This window comes from Drosophila santomea, chromosome 3L (assembly GCF_016746245.2).
Source record: "Drosophila santomea strain STO CAGO 1482 chromosome 3L, Prin_Dsan_1.1, whole genome shotgun sequence".
NCBI classification, from domain to species: Eukaryota; Metazoa; Arthropoda; class Insecta; order Diptera; family Drosophilidae; genus Drosophila; species Drosophila santomea.
Genome location: NC_053018.2, coordinates 17,502,228 through 17,519,032, shown reverse-complemented (window position 1 = coordinate 17,519,032; position 16,805 = coordinate 17,502,228). Strand labels below are relative to the sequence as shown.

The 16,805-nt window shown below is 42.9% G+C and overlaps 6 protein-coding genes across 6 annotated transcripts; 3 read left to right on the top strand and 3 right to left on the bottom strand.

Annotated features, from left to right (window-relative positions):
* The first annotated feature begins 103 nt into the window (after nt 1-103).
* Nucleotides 104-715, top strand: LOC120450491. Its single transcript, XM_039633538.2, has 2 exons — nt 104-262; nt 326-715. The coding sequence occupies exons 1-2, from the start codon at nt 251-253 to the stop codon at nt 692-694; spliced, it is 381 nt and encodes a 126-aa protein (XP_039489472.2). The 5' UTR covers nt 104-250; the 3' UTR covers nt 695-715.
* Nucleotides 716-752: 37 nt separating this feature from the next.
* Nucleotides 753-1,410, bottom strand: LOC120450492. Its single transcript, XM_039633539.2, has 2 exons — nt 1,352-1,410; nt 753-1,292 (listed from the first exon to the last, which is right to left on the bottom strand). The coding sequence occupies exons 1-2, from the start codon at nt 1,358-1,360 to the stop codon at nt 939-941; spliced, it is 363 nt and encodes a 120-aa protein (XP_039489473.1). The 5' UTR covers nt 1,361-1,410; the 3' UTR covers nt 753-938.
* Nucleotides 1,411-1,782: 372 nt separating this feature from the next.
* LOC120448150 (peptidoglycan-recognition protein SB2) lies at nt 1,783-2,477 on the top strand. Its single transcript, XM_039629984.2, has 2 exons — nt 1,783-2,146; nt 2,199-2,477. Exons 1-2 carry the CDS (start codon nt 1,783-1,785, stop codon nt 2,381-2,383), a joined length of 549 nt encoding a protein of 182 aa, XP_039485918.2. The 3' UTR covers nt 2,384-2,477.
* Nucleotides 2,478-2,486: 9 nt separating this feature from the next.
* Nucleotides 2,487-3,283, bottom strand: LOC120448149 (peptidoglycan-recognition protein SB1). The gene is made up of 2 exons (XM_039629983.2): nt 3,128-3,283; nt 2,487-3,064 (listed from the first exon to the last, which is right to left on the bottom strand). The coding sequence occupies exons 1-2, from the start codon at nt 3,180-3,182 to the stop codon at nt 2,547-2,549; spliced, it is 573 nt and encodes a 190-aa protein (XP_039485917.2). The 5' UTR covers nt 3,183-3,283; the 3' UTR covers nt 2,487-2,546.
* Nucleotides 3,284-3,729: 446 nt separating this feature from the next.
* On the bottom strand, nt 3,730-6,465 carry LOC120447784 (probable ATP-dependent RNA helicase Dbp73D). The gene is made up of 3 exons (XM_039629338.2): nt 5,942-6,465; nt 5,067-5,887; nt 3,730-5,005 (listed from the first exon to the last, which is right to left on the bottom strand). The coding sequence occupies exons 1-3, from the start codon at nt 5,962-5,964 to the stop codon at nt 3,795-3,797; spliced, it is 2,055 nt and encodes a 684-aa protein (XP_039485272.2). The 5' UTR covers nt 5,965-6,465; the 3' UTR covers nt 3,730-3,794.
* Nucleotides 6,466-8,703: 2,238 nt separating this feature from the next.
* Nucleotides 8,704-14,795, top strand: LOC120448148 (myrosinase 1). Its single transcript, XM_039629982.2, has 4 exons — nt 8,704-8,881; nt 9,613-9,814; nt 12,583-13,476; nt 14,131-14,795. The coding sequence occupies exons 1-4, from the start codon at nt 8,841-8,843 to the stop codon at nt 14,617-14,619; spliced, it is 1,626 nt and encodes a 541-aa protein (XP_039485916.1). The 5' UTR covers nt 8,704-8,840; the 3' UTR covers nt 14,620-14,795.
* Nucleotides 14,796-16,805: the final 2,010 nt, after the last annotated feature.

Below are 16,805 nucleotides of genomic sequence, written 5' to 3'. Positions count from 1 at the left end.
GATATCAAGCTTGATTACTTGAATGTGTCGCAACATATATAGCCATATCGGATCGTATGCAAATGGGCTTGCTGCTTGCCAGCACCTGCCATTTAGGCCGCTTTTGGAGCCAAGTGTTTGACAATTTGGAGCGTCAATTAGCCAGGCCTGCTGTGGTCTACTACGCCCTAGAAACTATAAAACCTTTGAGTCGATCCAACCCAATGCATATTCAGTTTTTGGACTTTGTGACAGCAGCAATCTCCTTGAAATGCAGCATATGGTAAGCAGATACTTGGGCAGTCACAGTGAGGACTTGTAAGATTTGTCTCTTTTCTGCCTTTAGTTGGTTCTTGTATCCCTGGGATTGCTGGCCAGCGTGGCAGCCAAGCCAGCTGTGGATGCCGCGTTGTTTCCTTCGGCAGCTCCTTTTGGCCTTTATCCAGGATCAGCTGCTCCTTTTGCAGCTGCCTATGCTGCTGCTCCCTTTTCCGGCGCTCCTTTGGTTAATCCTTTGAGTGCCGCCTTTGGCGCATCTCCTCTGGCCGTATCCAGCAGCCAGCGCTTGGACTACTTCAACCAGTTTAATGCCGCCTTTGCTCCGACTGCTCCTGCCCGCATCCTGGCTACTGCTCCATTCCCTGCTCCCGGCGCCCGACTCATTCAGCCAACTCGTTTCCTTGCCCCTGCGGTGTCGGCACCAATTTTCTTTTAGAAATTCATAAAATTCTGCCTTACTTATTGTGTTAATTATAAATAAAAGTACAAGTTGGTTAACCACAACAATTGTGTCATTATCAAGTTGGTATTGGGCTTTACTTTTGCTTTTGACGACGTACCAAGTACAGTGTCTCAGGAGTGAATTAGTGAGTTATTAAAATTAAATTAGTAACGAAAGATGTTTTATTGGTATCGAACATTATCACAATATATTAAAGGCACATTTCGTAGCACGCCGATCACCAGACGCCCTTGTAGCCATATCCAACGTTATAAGTGGGATAGTAGTAGGGATAGTTGTACGGATAGGTGGAGGCATAGGGATAATGGTAGGCGGGATACGCCGGATAGCCTCCGCTGTACTTAACGTAGGTGTTCGGATAAGTGGTCACCGTGGTGGGAGGCACGAGAACGCGATTCCAGTTTCGAGTGACAAACTGATGGCTGGTGGCCACGGGAACCAGGCGGGGAATAGCAGCGGGCACTGGATACGTTGCTGGATACGTTGGAATCACTCCATTTGCGGCAGTTGCCAAGCTGGCATGGGACAGCACTAGTCCAAGGAGCAAGTAGCCCAACAGGGTAGCAAAAACCTGGAGTATTTTAAGCCTGAAGTATATTACTAGGTAAATTTATCCTTAGGAGTACTCACGATCTTCATGATGAGGGTAACTACCTGGGCCACTCGATCACTGGCCACTGTCCAGTCGTAACCCACCCAAGTGGCTTTTATAGCAGGCCGAGATTGGATTTGACTTTCAAATGCAACTACCCTTTTACGGATGACCAACCATCTTTGGGCCACCGCCTCGTCCAAGGGCAGATTTGCATTCCCAAAGAAGAGAAGCCAGCAAAGCTAGGAAGATAGATATATTTAGATATGTATATGCAAATATCTTTGCAAAGATGACGCAAGCGGAATTCGTAGCCAGACAAAAGCAGGTCGTTTAATTATGCTGTAATACACCGATCGAACCCATTGATCAAAACATCTGAGTAAATATGAGGATTCCTGGCCAGAAATTTCGCTCGACTATATAAGCAGATCGGCGACCGAAAGAGCACATACTTCAAGAAGTAAACATGAAGTTGCAGTTGGCCCTCGTTTTATGTGGATTGACTCTCGCCTTGGGCCAGATTGTGCCCCGCAGGTCCTGGTGTCCTGTGCCACTCTGGCCGAGATTGCCAAGGCTCATGGTACCGGTTCGCCTGATAATCATCCATCACACTGTCACGGCTCCTTGCTTCAATGCGCATCAGTGCCAGTTGGCACTCCGGCAAATTCGAGACGATCATATGCGCAGGAAATTCAGGGATATTGGCTATAACTTCCTGATCGGCGGCGATGGTCGGATCTACGAGGGCTTGGGTTTCGGCATCCGCGGGGAGCATGCTCCCAACTACAATAGCCAATCCATTGGCATTGCTTTCATTGGCAACTTCCAGAGTAAGTCCGCCCATTGAAACTTTGTGCCATCGTTAATATATTTCCGTTTCAGCTGGACTACCTCCTTCGCAGATGCTGCAGGCTGCCCGGACACTCATCCAGATCGCCGTGCAGCGCCGCCAGGTTTCGCCCAACTATTCCCTTGTGGGTCATTGCCAAACGAAGGCCACAGCTTGTCCGGGAAGACATCTTCTGAACGAGCTCAAAAAGTGGCCACGCTGGCAACCGAAGCCTTAAGTTCCCATAGGAACTTTACTTGAGACAGATGTCCCTAAAATCTTTTCCATAGCTAAATGAATGTAAATAATAGTGCATATTACCAATAAATACAATTTGCAGATACATATTAATTAAAAAATATTTATTATACAAAAGTTATATGACAAGTTGCAACAAGTTTTCAGTTCTGCCTCCAGTGCGGCCACGTCTTGATCTCGTTGAAGAGAGCATCACCCGGGCAGGAGGTGGCCTTGGTCTGCCGATGACCGAGCAGCGTGTAGTTATCCTTGAGGTGTCCCCGATGCTTGGCCAGCTCGATCAGGTCCTTGGCGTTCTGGAGCATCTGGGCGGAGGGGACGTTGCGTTCGAAATTGCCAATGAAGACGATGCCGATGCTCTTGCGGTTATAGTTGGGGGCGTGTGATCCCTGGAGCCCGAAACCACGACCCTCGTACACTTTTCCATCTCCGGCCACTATAAAGTTATACCCAATATCGCTGAAGCTTCGCCGACCCTTGTGGTCCGACTGGATGTTCTTGATCATGCGCTTGCACTGCTCGGAAGTGGAGCACCCATTGGGATTGTCGGAATGATGGATGATTACATAGTCCACGGCCCCCGAAATCCTGGAAGGCGATCGAGCCGGCGCTGCACCCCAACTGCTGCGGGGCTCAATCTGCAGGGCATTGGCGGATAGAGCTGAGCGGGAAGAGAACTTGATTAGCTGATTTGGTTTGGGTTTGAGCAGGTTTGACTGATTACCTAAGGAGCAAAGCACCACAGCTGCCACACACGTAATAGCCGTTGATGTGTTCATCGTTACCAGATTGAAGATTGTATAAAATTCTGCGGCCACGGCTGTTTATATAGAAGAGTTTGATTTTTTACGGGAAACGAAGCGCTAGATACCCTTTAACGCTGACTCGGCTATGAACAGAGCTCAATCAAAAAACCGATCAAAAATAAATTATTATTATTATTATTTTATGGTTTAATTATGAACAAGTATCGAAGCGCAGAGGCTGTCTTAAACAGTTTAGATATCATTGCTAAATAATTGTTCAATTAGAAGACGAATTCTAAGGTGAATATGAATTATCTCATCAGTACAAAAATAAAGTAATTAAAATGATTGGATGTCTAAAGTAAATAATTTAAGAAATTGCGTCTTTCTACTTCATAATTTCGAAATAGGTTAATTTTACTTCAATTCCCGGACATATTCACCATGTCATACACTCCACATTCTCAAAATACGCAGGGTATACACATGTGAAGAACCTGCTGGGGAATCACTTGCGCCCCGAGATAAGAAGCTGCTCCGGGAGACCCCATAGGTGACCGTGTACGCTATACACAAAAACTTTGTACAATATTATATTTGAATAAACTAAATAAAACAACATATTCCGTATAGTTATCCCACATGTTAGTTCTCGATGGCCTTTCGCTGCTTGGCAATGATTTGCTTCTTGGTTTCCTTTGGCTGCTGTTTTGCTTTCTTTGCCCTTCTTTTGGGATCTTGTGTTTTGGAGTCCGATGATACCAAGATTTGGTTGGCTTTCATTTGAAGCTTTTCCATCAACGTCAGTGGACGAACAGTGGCCGTTTCCTCCTGTTTTTTGTGGACCATTGCCTTGGTGGCCACTCGATTCTTCTCGATCGCCTTCTCGTTCTTGGTCGTCTCCGTTCTCTTGCGAAGGCGGAATAAAGCCTCTTTGTATTGAACCGCATGCTGAATCTCAATATCTGGAGAAACGTGAATTTCTTCACCCAATCTCTTGTCCGCATCGCTAAGTATTTTCTTGAATAGAGTCATGTCCTTATCGGTGAGCAAAGTGACAGCAGTACCCTTTCTTCCCGCTCGAGCCGTTCGGCCCACTCGATGAATGTATGTCGTGATATGGCGGGGTATCTCATATGAGAGTACAACATCTACATCTGCCACATCGATACCACGCGCAAGTGCATCTGAGCAGACCAGTCCGTTAATTTTGCCAGCAGAAAAGTCTCTAAGTGTCGTCTTTCGAATCTTAGCCGAGAGATTTCCTGACAATTCAGCCACTTTAGTGCCATTTTGAAATAGAATACTTAGCACGTATGTGAGTCTAGAGGCCTGATCCGAACTGTTAGTGAAGCACAGGAATCGCTTCCATTGGTACTTTTCCACCAAGGCATAAACAGTCAGGGGCTTCAGTCGCAGCTCCGTCACACAGTACTGCTCGGTTAGTTCCGCCGGCGTTGTGTATCTGCCCACAAATTGTCCTGGATCTGTGTTCGCTTCGGTATCTGCATCTCCTTCCGCTACATCCTTCAACACGGGCATGGTAAGCACGGTGGTGAACAGGCGAGGCTGAAAGAGTCGTAGATTCTGTAGCTTCTCTGGATCTTGAGACAACGTCGCCGAGAACAGGAGCTTATGTGGTTGCTTGCCAAAGCTGGATTGCAGTTCTGCATAGCATAGAGGGGCTTGAGTGCCGGCTAGCAACTGATCGGTGGTCTCCTTTACGTGACTGTCCAGATGGTAAAGCCAGTTTTGAAAAACTGCATCCATTATCCGATCGGCCTCGTCAATGACCAGAAATGTAAGACTCTTCAGACAGAACCCTTTGGTGGCGTGCAAATGTTCAACCAAGCGGCCTTTAATAAGAATACATTTTTAATGAGAACTACAGGGCTACTCTCTTGCTGTTCAACTCACCTGGTGTGGTCACCACAATGTCTGCCTTGGAATAGTATTTGCCTTTGTACTGCTCTACCAGCTTCTCTTGCTCATCCTCAAGTTTGTGTTGCTTTGATAGAAGGCAAACCTCCAGCTCCGTTTTGCTGCACAGCGCACTGACGACCCGGTAAACCTGCAGCGCCAGCTCTGCCACAGGAAGGACGATTAAAGCCCTCACTTTACACTCCACCCGCTGCGATAACAACTGGACAATAGGTATGGCAAAGGCCAGGGTTTTTCCGCTGCCCGTGGGAGCAGACACACAAATATCTCGCGGACGAAAGGGAGGTGGCTTGGCCTGTGCCTCCAGGATCCAAGGGATGACCTGCTTTTGGACTGGGAAAAGCCGCTTTATCTTCATCTGCTTAAGAGCCTGGCATGTGTACTTCTCCAGGTAATCGAGCTGGTCAATTGCCTCGGAGGCGGGCACTTCCTCCTCCGGCTGCAGGCTTCCGCCTTCGATGATGGTGGGATGTGCCAGCCAATTGGGCAGCTGCATCTCAACCTTTTTCTTCTTGGCCGCAGAACCATCGCCGCCAAGAACTTGAAACTCATTGGCGGGCACGTCTGGCTCTTCAGCAACTGCTACGGGCTTTTCCAGTTGTTCCACTGGCTCCTCCTTGGCTTCCGATTCCTGGACATCTGAGGTTTCTTTTTCCAAAATAGGTGTTTCTACAACTTCAATGTTCTCATGTTTCCTCTTGCGTTTTGCAGCCTTTTTAAGCAATTTTTGCAGTATTTCATCCTCGTTGTTGGTGCCTTGGACCCCATCTTTTTGTTCCTTTAAATCCTCGGTGTATCTGCGTTAAAGTTGAATTAAAATCGGTGTAGGTGGTGAATGCAACCCTAATTACCTATTTACGGTAAATAATTCCATTATTAGAACGGTTTTTATTAAACTAATCGAGAGCGAGGTAAATGCACGTGTTGCGGCTACTTTGTTTACGTTTTACAAAAGCCTGTCATCGATATCGGGCTCTGCGGCACTTCGATAATAGGCAGTGTTCACTTATCGGGCAGTGTGACCTTTTGCGCAAGGGCGCGCTTATTCAAATAATGAGATTTAGAGTGAAGGGTCGCTTTAAATATTAAAATTAAAACTAGGATATAATCCTGTTTAAGCCTACGGTGGATTTATGTTTAAAAAATTGAACTTTTTTTTTTAATTTTGGTAATGCTACCTACTAATTATACAACAAAAAATAAAAATTTACGCAATATTTCGCAAGGGGAAGAGTTGACTTAGCCGAGTTACTTTTAAAATCTCTTCGTATTTCCCTCTCATCTTATTAATTATTCACACAGTATTCCAGTTTTTTGAAATAATTAAGAATATTCCCAGAACCGCAAGCAGAATAATTGACAACGGAAATGGAAGCAATATTAGTTCATATTCCTGTTTTCAAGGGGCTTAGTATATATTTACGAAATGCGTTGATGCATATACAACTTGCCGCCAACTTCTTGGGTTTCTTTGGGGATTTTTATGCCAGTCTGTGATTCATAATTGACCCAGAGATTGTCCCCACGTGAGCGTCAGATGCAAAATAAAGCATCAGATATAATAAATGTTTATGGACGCACTCTAAACAGGTTTAAAAGGCTTCTTACATGCTCCACTAAAAATAATGTGTGAAAAACGACGATATTTAGACTACTGAATGTTGCTATAAAAGTGACATATTTGACGTGTTTTTTAAATATTTTCGAACAGTCTTAGTGTACACTTAAAAAATCCAATTGCCATTTCCGTTCGTAAATTTGTATTTTTAAATGGGACCATTAATCATGCCGACGGTCGTTTCAATTCGATTCAGTTCAGTTCAGTGGCAGTTGAACACCTGTGACAGAGGACGACACGCCCACATCGTGTGTCAGAACTTATATATAGTTCCACTTGGCCCACTGTTGTCGGGGCTTGAACCTTAGATTTTGTTGAGCGCCTAAGGATCTACATAACATAATAACAATAACTGAATAACAATAATAACAAGAACTGGAATATTTCATTAAACTAATATTACGGGCAGTAGATTCACTTGTTCATGATTCACCAAGTGAATATGCATTCTCCTAACTAACTAACTATTTTCAACAAATACATTGTAATCTTGGGAAATTCCTCGGATGAATAGTTTTCGGGCCTTGCATATTGTTTACGCGTATAACTAATATTTCCACTAAATTGGCAATTGTAACTCTTTAAAAAGAAGTGAGCGTATGGTTTCTGCTAAATGTTGCCTGACTTTCAAGACTTTCAGCTCGAATCAGTACCAGGTTCTTTCATTTAGCACATGCGCCGGATTAAAATATCAAAACTGGATATGTAGTTATGAACCGAGTTTGCGGATACGAAAGCTGCCCATATAATGGCTATTTTAAGGCAAAAGAGTCATTGTTCAGTTCTTATGGCGAGTCCAATGCCAAAACGAGTTTATTTGGATAAATGCCATTCCGTTTTTAGTTTTGGACTCCTCTGACCAAGTCTTACTTTGTATCTGTGCCCGTCATCAAAACCAAAAGACGATCTTATCTCGCTGTTCCATTGGCTTTTATCATTCCGATCTAATTGCATTTTCCCTTTTCTCAACTCTCTTTCCTTATCAATTCCCCGGAAGGAATTTTACTTGCACTTAATTGAACATGGTTTTCGCTTTCTAGTTTCTGAAACCTAATTAAAAACTTTGCAGTAAGAAATGGGGGAAAAAACAGTCGTGCAATTGAAGCCTCACCTACTGCGTTATTTTGCGTTGCGTTTTTGTACTTAAGTAGTAGATTTAAACATAGGAAAAATCATACTATTGGGTCACACCTGGTTTTCCTTTTAGTTTTTTTTTTGTAAACCAATATAGAACCCATTACATTTGCTTAGTTGTAAAGTATTAATTATAACTATTTCGGTACACGTTTTGTAGAGCATACAATTTCACACCAAAAATTAAATTATATAAACAAATTTTAAATAAATACTATTAAAAGTAATAAATCCACCGGGTTAGCTATCATACATGTATGGAAGATGGACAAAGTTATAGGACTTTGACATGAAGATACCAAGTGTTGGTCTTTGTTAAAAACTTTTTATTAAAAAAATGTTTTATACCTTTATGTTATAAACGTGCCACCTAAAACTAAAAGCGAAAATCCAACCACTGGCTATAAAACCCATGCCAATTCCATAATCGTGCTCTTCGTGGGAATTTTACTGCCCACTTTAAATATTTATTAGCGTATAATGTGCGCTAAGCCGCCCGTTGTCTGTGATAAATTTAACGCTACATATCCCTCTGATTTGGCGGGAGTTAAATTTCTCAACAAATTTACGAATCTTACCCTCTCTCCAAAAGTTATAAACTTTCCACGTAACTGGTGGGTGCAGAATCCGAGCATCAAACACAACAAACACGAGATAAAAACAAGAGAGATAATATTAGCACCTGTTCGGTGATCCCCACTTCGATGGGGAGGTGGGGCAAAGCAGTGGAGCGGTGGAGCGGCGGCGAGAACTTGTCTATAACTCGCAGCCCGCTCCACCGATCGCTTATAACGGTAGGACATAAAAGCGGCGCAGCTCTTTTGCAAGCGTTTCGCTGTCCGCTCAACAACTAAACGCTCGCGAATCGCGAAGGAATCGCGAAAAGTTCAAAAAGACGCGAAAAAGTTTGCAGCAAAAACTCTCGGTTTTCTGCTCAAAGTTTTCGTTTGGCACTCGTTAGTTTCGCGGAAAAGGATATACATAAGGATATTTGAAACATGATGCAACTCATACTGCCCTTGATTGTGCTGACTGCCTCGTAAGTGTTAGTTTAAGGGAACCAAGTGCAGGCTTCCAACATTGGAAAAACACAGTTCTTAAGTTCGTCAGGCAGCGAAATCGAAAATGATCTGATTATCGAAACTTCCAGATTGAGATCTCCAAGTTATCTTAGGTATTAAATTCACTTTTCGCATTGGGCACTCCTAAGTTACGTTTTTTAAAGAAACTAAGCTTACTGGCTGGTTATGTGTTTTTATTAATAATATAATAAAAATTGTTTATGATTTATATTTTTCCATAAAAGTTGTGTTGTTTAATCAAAAATTATATTAAAAATAAAAATAATAATAAAAAAAGGTTTCATACATTTAACACAGTTTACTATTATTTGCTTAAGCTAGCAATTGTATTAAAACATTTCTAAGCCAATTAGACAAACTACACAAAAATCTATTCCAAATAGCCGTGGCAAAAAAAACAAGCTGCCAAAAAAGCAAATTTGGCTCAAAGAAAGCGCCAAATGTGTGTTCAATCGCAACTGACCCTGATTGATCAGCGATCGGCAATTGATATAAACGACTAGTCAAGATCGTAAAAACGCATATAAAATTAAAAAGTAAATAAAAACTGTCGTAACATTGGTCAGCTTTGAATGTCACTTGATTAGCACTGGATTTGGCACGCAGCGGAGATGCTGGATTTTAGCCATTCGATTCGATTCAAGAGTTAGCCAAACATTTCGCTTAACAAATTAACGCACCTTTGCAGATGTCTCGGCAGTCCGGTGAGCCAAGCCCGCCGGTTCCCCAGCGACTTTCTCTGGGGCGTTGGATCATCGTCGTACCAGATCGAGGGCGGCTGGAACGCGGATGACAAGGGGGAGTCGATCTGGGACTTTCTCACCCACACTCATCCCGAGAAGATAGACGATCAATCAAATGGCGATGTCTCGGCGGACAGCTATCATCAGGTGAGCGGATAATTCAATCACGTCGCTATTGTCTAATGTTTAATGGGCAAATCGGTAATGGTAGTATTCGCAATCAGAATCGGAATCAGATACTGAATCAGAATCAGTCGGTTCGTTTGGCATCACAGTTTGATTGGAAGTTATGCAAAGAGTTCAAGATCTCCACTCGACTAGCTGAGGTAATCGACTGAAAAATATGCGGCAACTCGCAATTGATGCACTCTGATGGCTATTAGTTACCCAGCTAATTACGTGATATTATCTAGAGCTCTTGACGCTGATCCGAGCAGATGGAATTAAAGAAGTGGTCAGTGATCTTAGGAGTCCGAAGAGATCAGTGGATCACTTCAGTGAATTTCTTGTGCTTGCATGGCAATTCAATTATAGTTAAGTGCTTGATAGCTAAGGGAGTTTTACCAATGGAATGGAGTGGGGGTAAAATGGAAATAGATGGAATATTCTTACAAAGCACTATTTTAATATAGTAAACCATTTTATATATATATCTAGTTTTGTCACTACTTCATTAAATACTCATCATCTACCAAGCTCAACTCCAAGTCTTTCTAAAAACGTTAGACTTGAATACATTTGTATACAGAAGAAGATCTCTGGCTTCGCGGATCATTAGATGGAATACAATTGTGCCCCCAATTAATTCGAAGCCAAGATCATTGGCCAATTATGTTTGAACAGCGTAGCTCCAAACAATAATCATAATTCAATAGGCCACTATATCATCGCCAAGCGTGGACATGCGATGCCAATCGAATGATGTTGCATCTAAACTAATTTGCATAGTTCTGACCACAAAGCGCATAAATCATGAGCAGCAGGCCTTTGGCAGGGGGACACCTGTTCAGCATTTTGTTTGATTAACTACTGTGCTCTGATAATCAACTTGTCTCCATCTGGACTTTCAGCACATTACATTTGCACCATTTGCACCATTTGTTCGCCTAATTGATTAATGACTGTCGTTCGGTGCTGAATTAATGATCTTCCCACAATAGGCCGACTTAAAGGGCGCAAAACTAGGGCGTAACTTGTTTGTGGGCCTGAAACGGAACTGCAGTACTCTAAATGTAAAGTAGTAGGGAACTTTTTGACGGATTCTAGAAGCTGGAATATTGTACAACAATCTGGTTAGACCTGATAAAGATCTTTGCATACTCGTATCGGGATTTTCGTTTCGTTGGGTTGTGACCCATTTTTAGGGAGACAGATAAGTAGGTGATTCTTAGTTTATGTTAGTTCTGATATTGGGGGTCATAGTGGCTTAATCTGTGTCATATGCACTAAGCTAGTTAATTTGCCGAGAAAACTATTAAAGGAAAGGCCTTTTGGTGATATTTATTCAATATACAAGCCTAAATATGTATGTCAATAAAATTAACCAGTAATATCACATTTTTGATATCCATACTTTAATTTAAGTCATAGAAAGCCTAGATATACCTAAATAGATATTATAAATTGTGGGAAGGACGCTGTCATTTGTTTGTTCTCAGTTGGAGGTGAATGATAGTGAATTTATTATGAAGGCGGATCAAGAACTCATAATAATTTATGTATCCGTAGTTGATACAATTATTTATTGTATTCACGATATCCTAGGATTGGCATGCATTGCAAGCTCGATATACTCCCAAGATGCACCCTAATAGCTATTAAATAGCCAAGAATTTGCATTGAAATAGTTGCAACATAGTTGCAGTGAATTATCAATTCATCATGTCGACTGCGATGGAGAATTGGTTAATACTGTCACAATTCGCTGCTAATGCCAATCAATAGACTTGCCGATTTTTCTACAGGTGCCAACTGCAGCACTTGCGTCAGGTGTCATAGTTTTTTTTAGAGTTATTTTTTAGTTTTTTAGTTTTGTTGGCCGCTCCGCTTGTTATTGTTGTCAGCGGCGGCAGGCGATTTGAAAAATGGATTAAATGGTCGGACAGACAGCTTAAACGCCCCCTTCCTTTCATATGCAATACTCGGCGATCGCGATTTAAATTGTTTTTCAATTCAAAGTCACATAATTAGCAACAGACCGAGCCAAATCCAAAGTCATAGCCAAAGCCAGAGCTCCGGGCCAAGTAGTGACAATGACCATTGGGCGTGGAATGTGTCGCCAATGACCACCGACCAACTGGTTTTCCATTCCCATTTTCGGCTTTTCGGAAATTTGGCCCGGCATTCTTGGCATCGATTCAAAGAAAAACCAAATCAATCCGCAGTAAACAAGTCAGAATGCTGCAGTTGAATTTTCCGACACTTAACGTGTCCATTAGCAGGTTGGTTTATCTGCTCACATTTCAATCCAAGTGGCCAATGGACATTAATATTATTGCTTTAATTTGGCTATATCAATTATTAAATTGGGTTAGCTAGTTTCGATTAGATTTAATAGTCCAACTAAGCGGGCGGATTAAGTATTACTAGTTTCTTGCTGGTTTTTTCATATTTTGACTGCTTGTCTTGGCATTATATGGTTAAATAGATTGATACGTTCTTTTCTGTGGCCAAATGTTATAAAATCAAACTGTGAAGGCATATCATTAAAGCCATATAAACACTGGCATCAGTCAAACTGATTTAATATGCCTTCAACTTAAGGGGATTTCTTATACGGCATATAACAAATGAATTCGAAATTGTAAGCAGGTAGTTGAATAAAAAGCATTTAATAGAGATTATTCAATTGATTCTTATAAAAATATTTCCATTTAAATTTTAACACTAATATTAATATTAATACATTTTTCCAGTGGAAGCGCGATGTGCAAATGGTCAAGGAGCTGCATGTGGGCACCTACCGCTTCTCCCTCTCCTGGCCAAGAATCATGCCCGGTGGCTACATGAACCAAGTGAGTACGGCCGGCATCAAGTACTACTCCAACCTGATCGACGAGCTGCTCCGGTACAACATCACTCCGATGGTGACGATCTATCACTGGGAGCTGCCGCAAAAGCTGCAGGAGCTGGGTGGCTGGACCAATCCGGAGATCATCCCTCTTTTTAAGGACTATGCTCGCTTGGTGCTGGAAATGTACGGGGATCGGGTGAAGATCTGGACCACCATCAATGAGCCGTGGCATGTGTGTGAGCACGGCTACGGAGTGGACTATATGGCACCTTCGTACAACTACCCTGGCATTCCCGCCTATCTGTGTGGCCACAATCTGCTGAAGGCCCACGCCGAGGTGGTGCACATGTACCGCGAGCTCTTCCAGCCAAGCCAAGGCGGACGCATGGGCATCACTCTGGACACCTCGTGGCCGGAGCCCAGGGATCCCAACTCCGCCGAGGATCGCGAGGCCTCCGAGCGAGCCATGCAGTTCTATGTGGGCTGGTTCGGTCATCCCATCTTCTCCAAGCACGGCAACTATCCCAAGGTAATGATCGAGCGCATCCGAAACCTCAGCAAGGAGCAGGGATTCGGAGCACGATCCCGACTGCCGGAGTTCACCACCGAGGAGATTCATCGCATCCGCGGCACCTCTGACTTCTTCGGCTTCAACTCCTACACCAGCAACCTGGTCACCTCCAATGGCCACAATAACACCGGCAAGTTCCCAGTTCCGTCCTTCAATCACGACATGGGCGTGGTCGAGAGCCAGGAGGGCGTCGATTGGCCCGGTTCCGGATCCGTTTGGCTCAAGGTGAGTTTGAGACTATCTTAGGTAACAGGTGAAACAGGAACATCAACTTTTAGACTGTCGAACAGTATTTATAGCGAAATATAGAAAAGGTTATTTGGGGCATTATTTATTATTTGTGAGGAGAAACCTTCTGGCGAGTATAGCATTTCATAGGGATCGTAATTTTAACTCTCTTTATATCTCAATTGGACTTAAAGTATCCCCTGCCAAATGAAGTGCTTTAAAATAGGTTATTGTTTGGCCCTAGATACACACTATATGGTATACATATATGTTACAAGCTCTTTAAAAGCTTCCTGCATCCCACAATAATTACATTAAGAGCTTTGAAAACTACCCGGTTACACCAGAACCATATTTCCTTCATCTGCACGACTTCAATTATCTCTCGCTTAGTCGGCTAAATTGATTGTGGCCCACCCTCTGGAGACGAGAGATGAGGAATAGAAATCCCCCACGTCCAGGATGAGGTGGTGTAATTAACTTGGTCGAGTGCTTGGGGTAGCTCGGGGGTTGACTTATCCCCACTTAGAGTTTGAGTTATGGTTTGCCGAGTAAACTAGTTAGCAAGGAATCAAAAAGAGGGTGACTTTCGCCCAGGTGGCGCACAGGTGAATGAACTTTATTGACCGGGGATTCTATCTTTTCCTGCAGGTCTATCCCAAGGGAATGTACAATCTGTTGATGTGGATACACCGGGAGTACAATGCACCCGAGATAATCATCACGGAGAACGGAGTCAGTGATCGTGGAGGTTTGGAGGACTATGCCCGCGTGGACTACTACAATCTCTATCTCTCGGCGGTGCTGGATGCCATGGAGGATGGCGCGAATGTCAGTGGCTACATCGCCTGGAGTCTGATGGACAGCTATGAGTGGAAGGCCGGCTTCTCGGAGAAGTTCGGACTCTATCATGTGGACTTCAACTCCCCGCAACGAACCAGAACGCCCAAGATCTCGGCGCGAGTGTTTGCCCAGCTCTGTAAGACCAACACCATCGACTGGAGCTACAGACCAAAGCTGGATGAGGAGCAGCAGCTGGTGGCCATGGCTCAGCTGCCGGCGGAGGGCAGGACAAGTGGTGCTAGTGGAGCTGTCAGTTGGAGTCTCATGGGTATTCTCCTGCTGGCTCTGCTGCGATAAGGATACAAATGAATTACATTAAATGAAGAGGAGAGAAAGAGCCTTGCCATATTCGATTGCTACTCGTATCCCTAAGTTCGTCTAACCGTCTTTGTAATATATTATGTATAGATGTTGTAATTTGTACTAAGGTTGAACGACTCGAAACTGAATAAAACCCCTTTGTGATATTTAAATCATTTTGTGATGCCTAAAGGGTAACGGGGAAACTGGTACTTGATCACTAAATAATTAATAAGCTTAGTAGCTTTTGTTATTTCATAATCGCACATAAACAAGTCGTGAAACGATTTCCTTATTCATATTTTCGCTTCTTTAATTCTTTAAAGATATCAAAAACTGAATAGAACGATCTATTTCCAATATCCATTATTAGTACTACAATATGTCGCTTTTTGTACCTAATGCCATTGAGATCACTCATATTTGTGCGTCCGAGTTGATCTAGAAACCTTGAAAGATCGGTTGTAGGAAGCCGATAACTTCCATTCGCCGGGAAGGTCATTCAGATGTTAATGCAGCCCTCTTTTAGATCATTTTAGCTGACCATTCAGTTCGACACGGAGTGACATTTACATGAAGTAATTTCCTTGAGCTGTCTCCCAACATTTCCGCACGTAAATCAAACGGAGAACCAACAAAATATCCAATGATATACAATGAGCCCCGATGCTAATGCATTATATCATCGCGATGAGGTCGGACTGGGGGCTAATTGTAGGGGAGGGCCTATCTCTGTGGACATTGGTACAGCATGAATCGGAATACTAAGATCCCTTGCTAATCACTCTGATTAAATCACAGCTTATGCATATGTAGGTATATTCTTTGCGTGATCACAACATCCGCCTGGCCTCAGCTAAACTTTAGTTAAGAAACTTTCAAATCGGAATCGAAAGCGATACGGAATCCCATGTACATTCATACATAGTATTTGCCTGTTTGTTTGTTTGTTTGCTTCCCTCCAGAACCAGTTACCTTTCATTTTGGGTAATGCTTTTTATTTACACTTATTTTTTATGCATTTAGCTGGATTTATTGTCTCAGTTTGCTCAAGTCACACGAAAACTGCTGCATAAATTAAGCAATTTTTGCCGTTGTAGGAAACACACTCAAATGCCAATGCCAGTAGGTAACAAGAAAGAACGCTATAGTCGAGTTTCCCGACTATTAGATACCCGTTACTCAGCATTTAAATTTAAAAAGTTTTTTGGCAAATCGACAGAAATTTACAAGACCAATACAAAAATGAAAAAATATCAAAACATTTTTCAAAAGTGTGGGCGTAGCAGCTTTTGGCGATTTGTGGGCGTTAGAGTGGGCGTGGCAAAAAGTTTTTTGGCAAATCGATAGAAATTTACAAGAATAATACAAAAATGAAAAAATATCAAAACATTTTTCAAAAGTGTGGGCGTGGCAGTTTTGGGCGGTTTGTGGGCGTTAGAGGGGGCGTGGCAAAAAGTTTTTTGGCAAATCGATAGAAATTTACAAGACCAATACAAAAATGAAAAAATATCAAAACATTTTTCAAAAGTGTGGGCGTGGCAGTTTTGGGCGGTTTGTGGGCGTTAGAGGGGGCGTGGCAAAAAGTGTTTTGGCAAATCGATAGAAATTTACAAGACCAATACAAAAACAAGAGAGAACGCTATAGTCGAGTTCCCCGACTATCTGATACCCGTTACTCAGCTAGTAGAAGTGCAGGTTTGTGGGCATTAGAGTGGGCGTGGCAAAAAGTTTTTTGGCAAATCGATAGAAATTTAGACGACTAATACAAAAATGAAAAAATATCTAAACATTTTTCAAAAGTGTGGGCGTGGCAGCTTTGGGCGGTTTGTGGGCGTTAGAGTGGGCGTGGCAAAACGGTTTTTGGCAAATTGATAGAAATTTACAAGACCAATACAAAAATGAAAAAATATCAAAACATTTTTCAAAAGTGTGGGCGTGGCAGTATTGGGCGGTTTGTGGGCGTTAGAGTGGGCGTGGCAACATGAATCGACAAACTTGCGCTGCGTCTATGTCTCTGGAGTCTGTATGCCCAATCTAAACTTTCTAGCTTTTGTAGTTCCTGAGATCTCAGCGTTCATACGGACGGACAGACAGACGGACAGACGGACAGACGGACAGACAGACGGACGGACAGACGGACATGGCCAGATCGACTCGACTATTGATCCTGATCAAGAATA

Excerpts from the sequence above, each read along its gene's own strand:
- LOC120448150 (XM_039629984.2), top strand. The coding sequence starts at position 1,783 with ATGAAGTTGCAGTTGGCCCTCGTTTTATGTGGATTGACTCTCGCCTTG. Across the intron at positions 2,147-2,198 it reads TTTCATTGGCAACTTCCAGA|CTGGACTACCTCCTTCGCAG; the intron begins GTAAGTCCGCCC and ends TTTCCGTTTCAG.
- LOC120448149 (XM_039629983.2), bottom strand. The coding sequence starts at position 3,182 with ATGAACACATCAACGGCTATTACGTGTGTGGCAGCTGTGGTGCTTTGC. Across the intron at positions 3,065-3,127 it reads TGTGGTGCTTTGCTCCTTAG|CTCTATCCGCCAATGCCCTG; the intron begins GTAATCAGTCAA and ends CTTCCCGCTCAG.
- LOC120447784 (XM_039629338.2), bottom strand. The coding sequence starts at position 5,964 with ATGGAATTATTTACCGTAAATAG. Across the intron at positions 5,888-5,941 it reads GAATTATTTACCGTAAATAG|ATACACCGAGGATTTAAAGG; the intron begins GTAATTAGGGTT and ends ACTTTAACGCAG. Across the intron at positions 5,006-5,066 it reads CATTGTGGTGACCACACCAG|GCCGCTTGGTTGAACATTTG; the intron begins GTGAGTTGAACA and ends TTCTTATTAAAG.
- LOC120448148 (XM_039629982.2), top strand. The coding sequence starts at position 8,841 with ATGATGCAACTCATACTGCCCTTGATTGTGCTGACTGCCTC. Across the intron at positions 8,882-9,612 it reads TTGATTGTGCTGACTGCCTC|ATGTCTCGGCAGTCCGGTGA; the intron begins GTAAGTGTTAGT and ends GCACCTTTGCAG. Across the intron at positions 13,477-14,130 it reads CCGGATCCGTTTGGCTCAAG|GTCTATCCCAAGGGAATGTA; the intron begins GTGAGTTTGAGA and ends CTTTTCCTGCAG.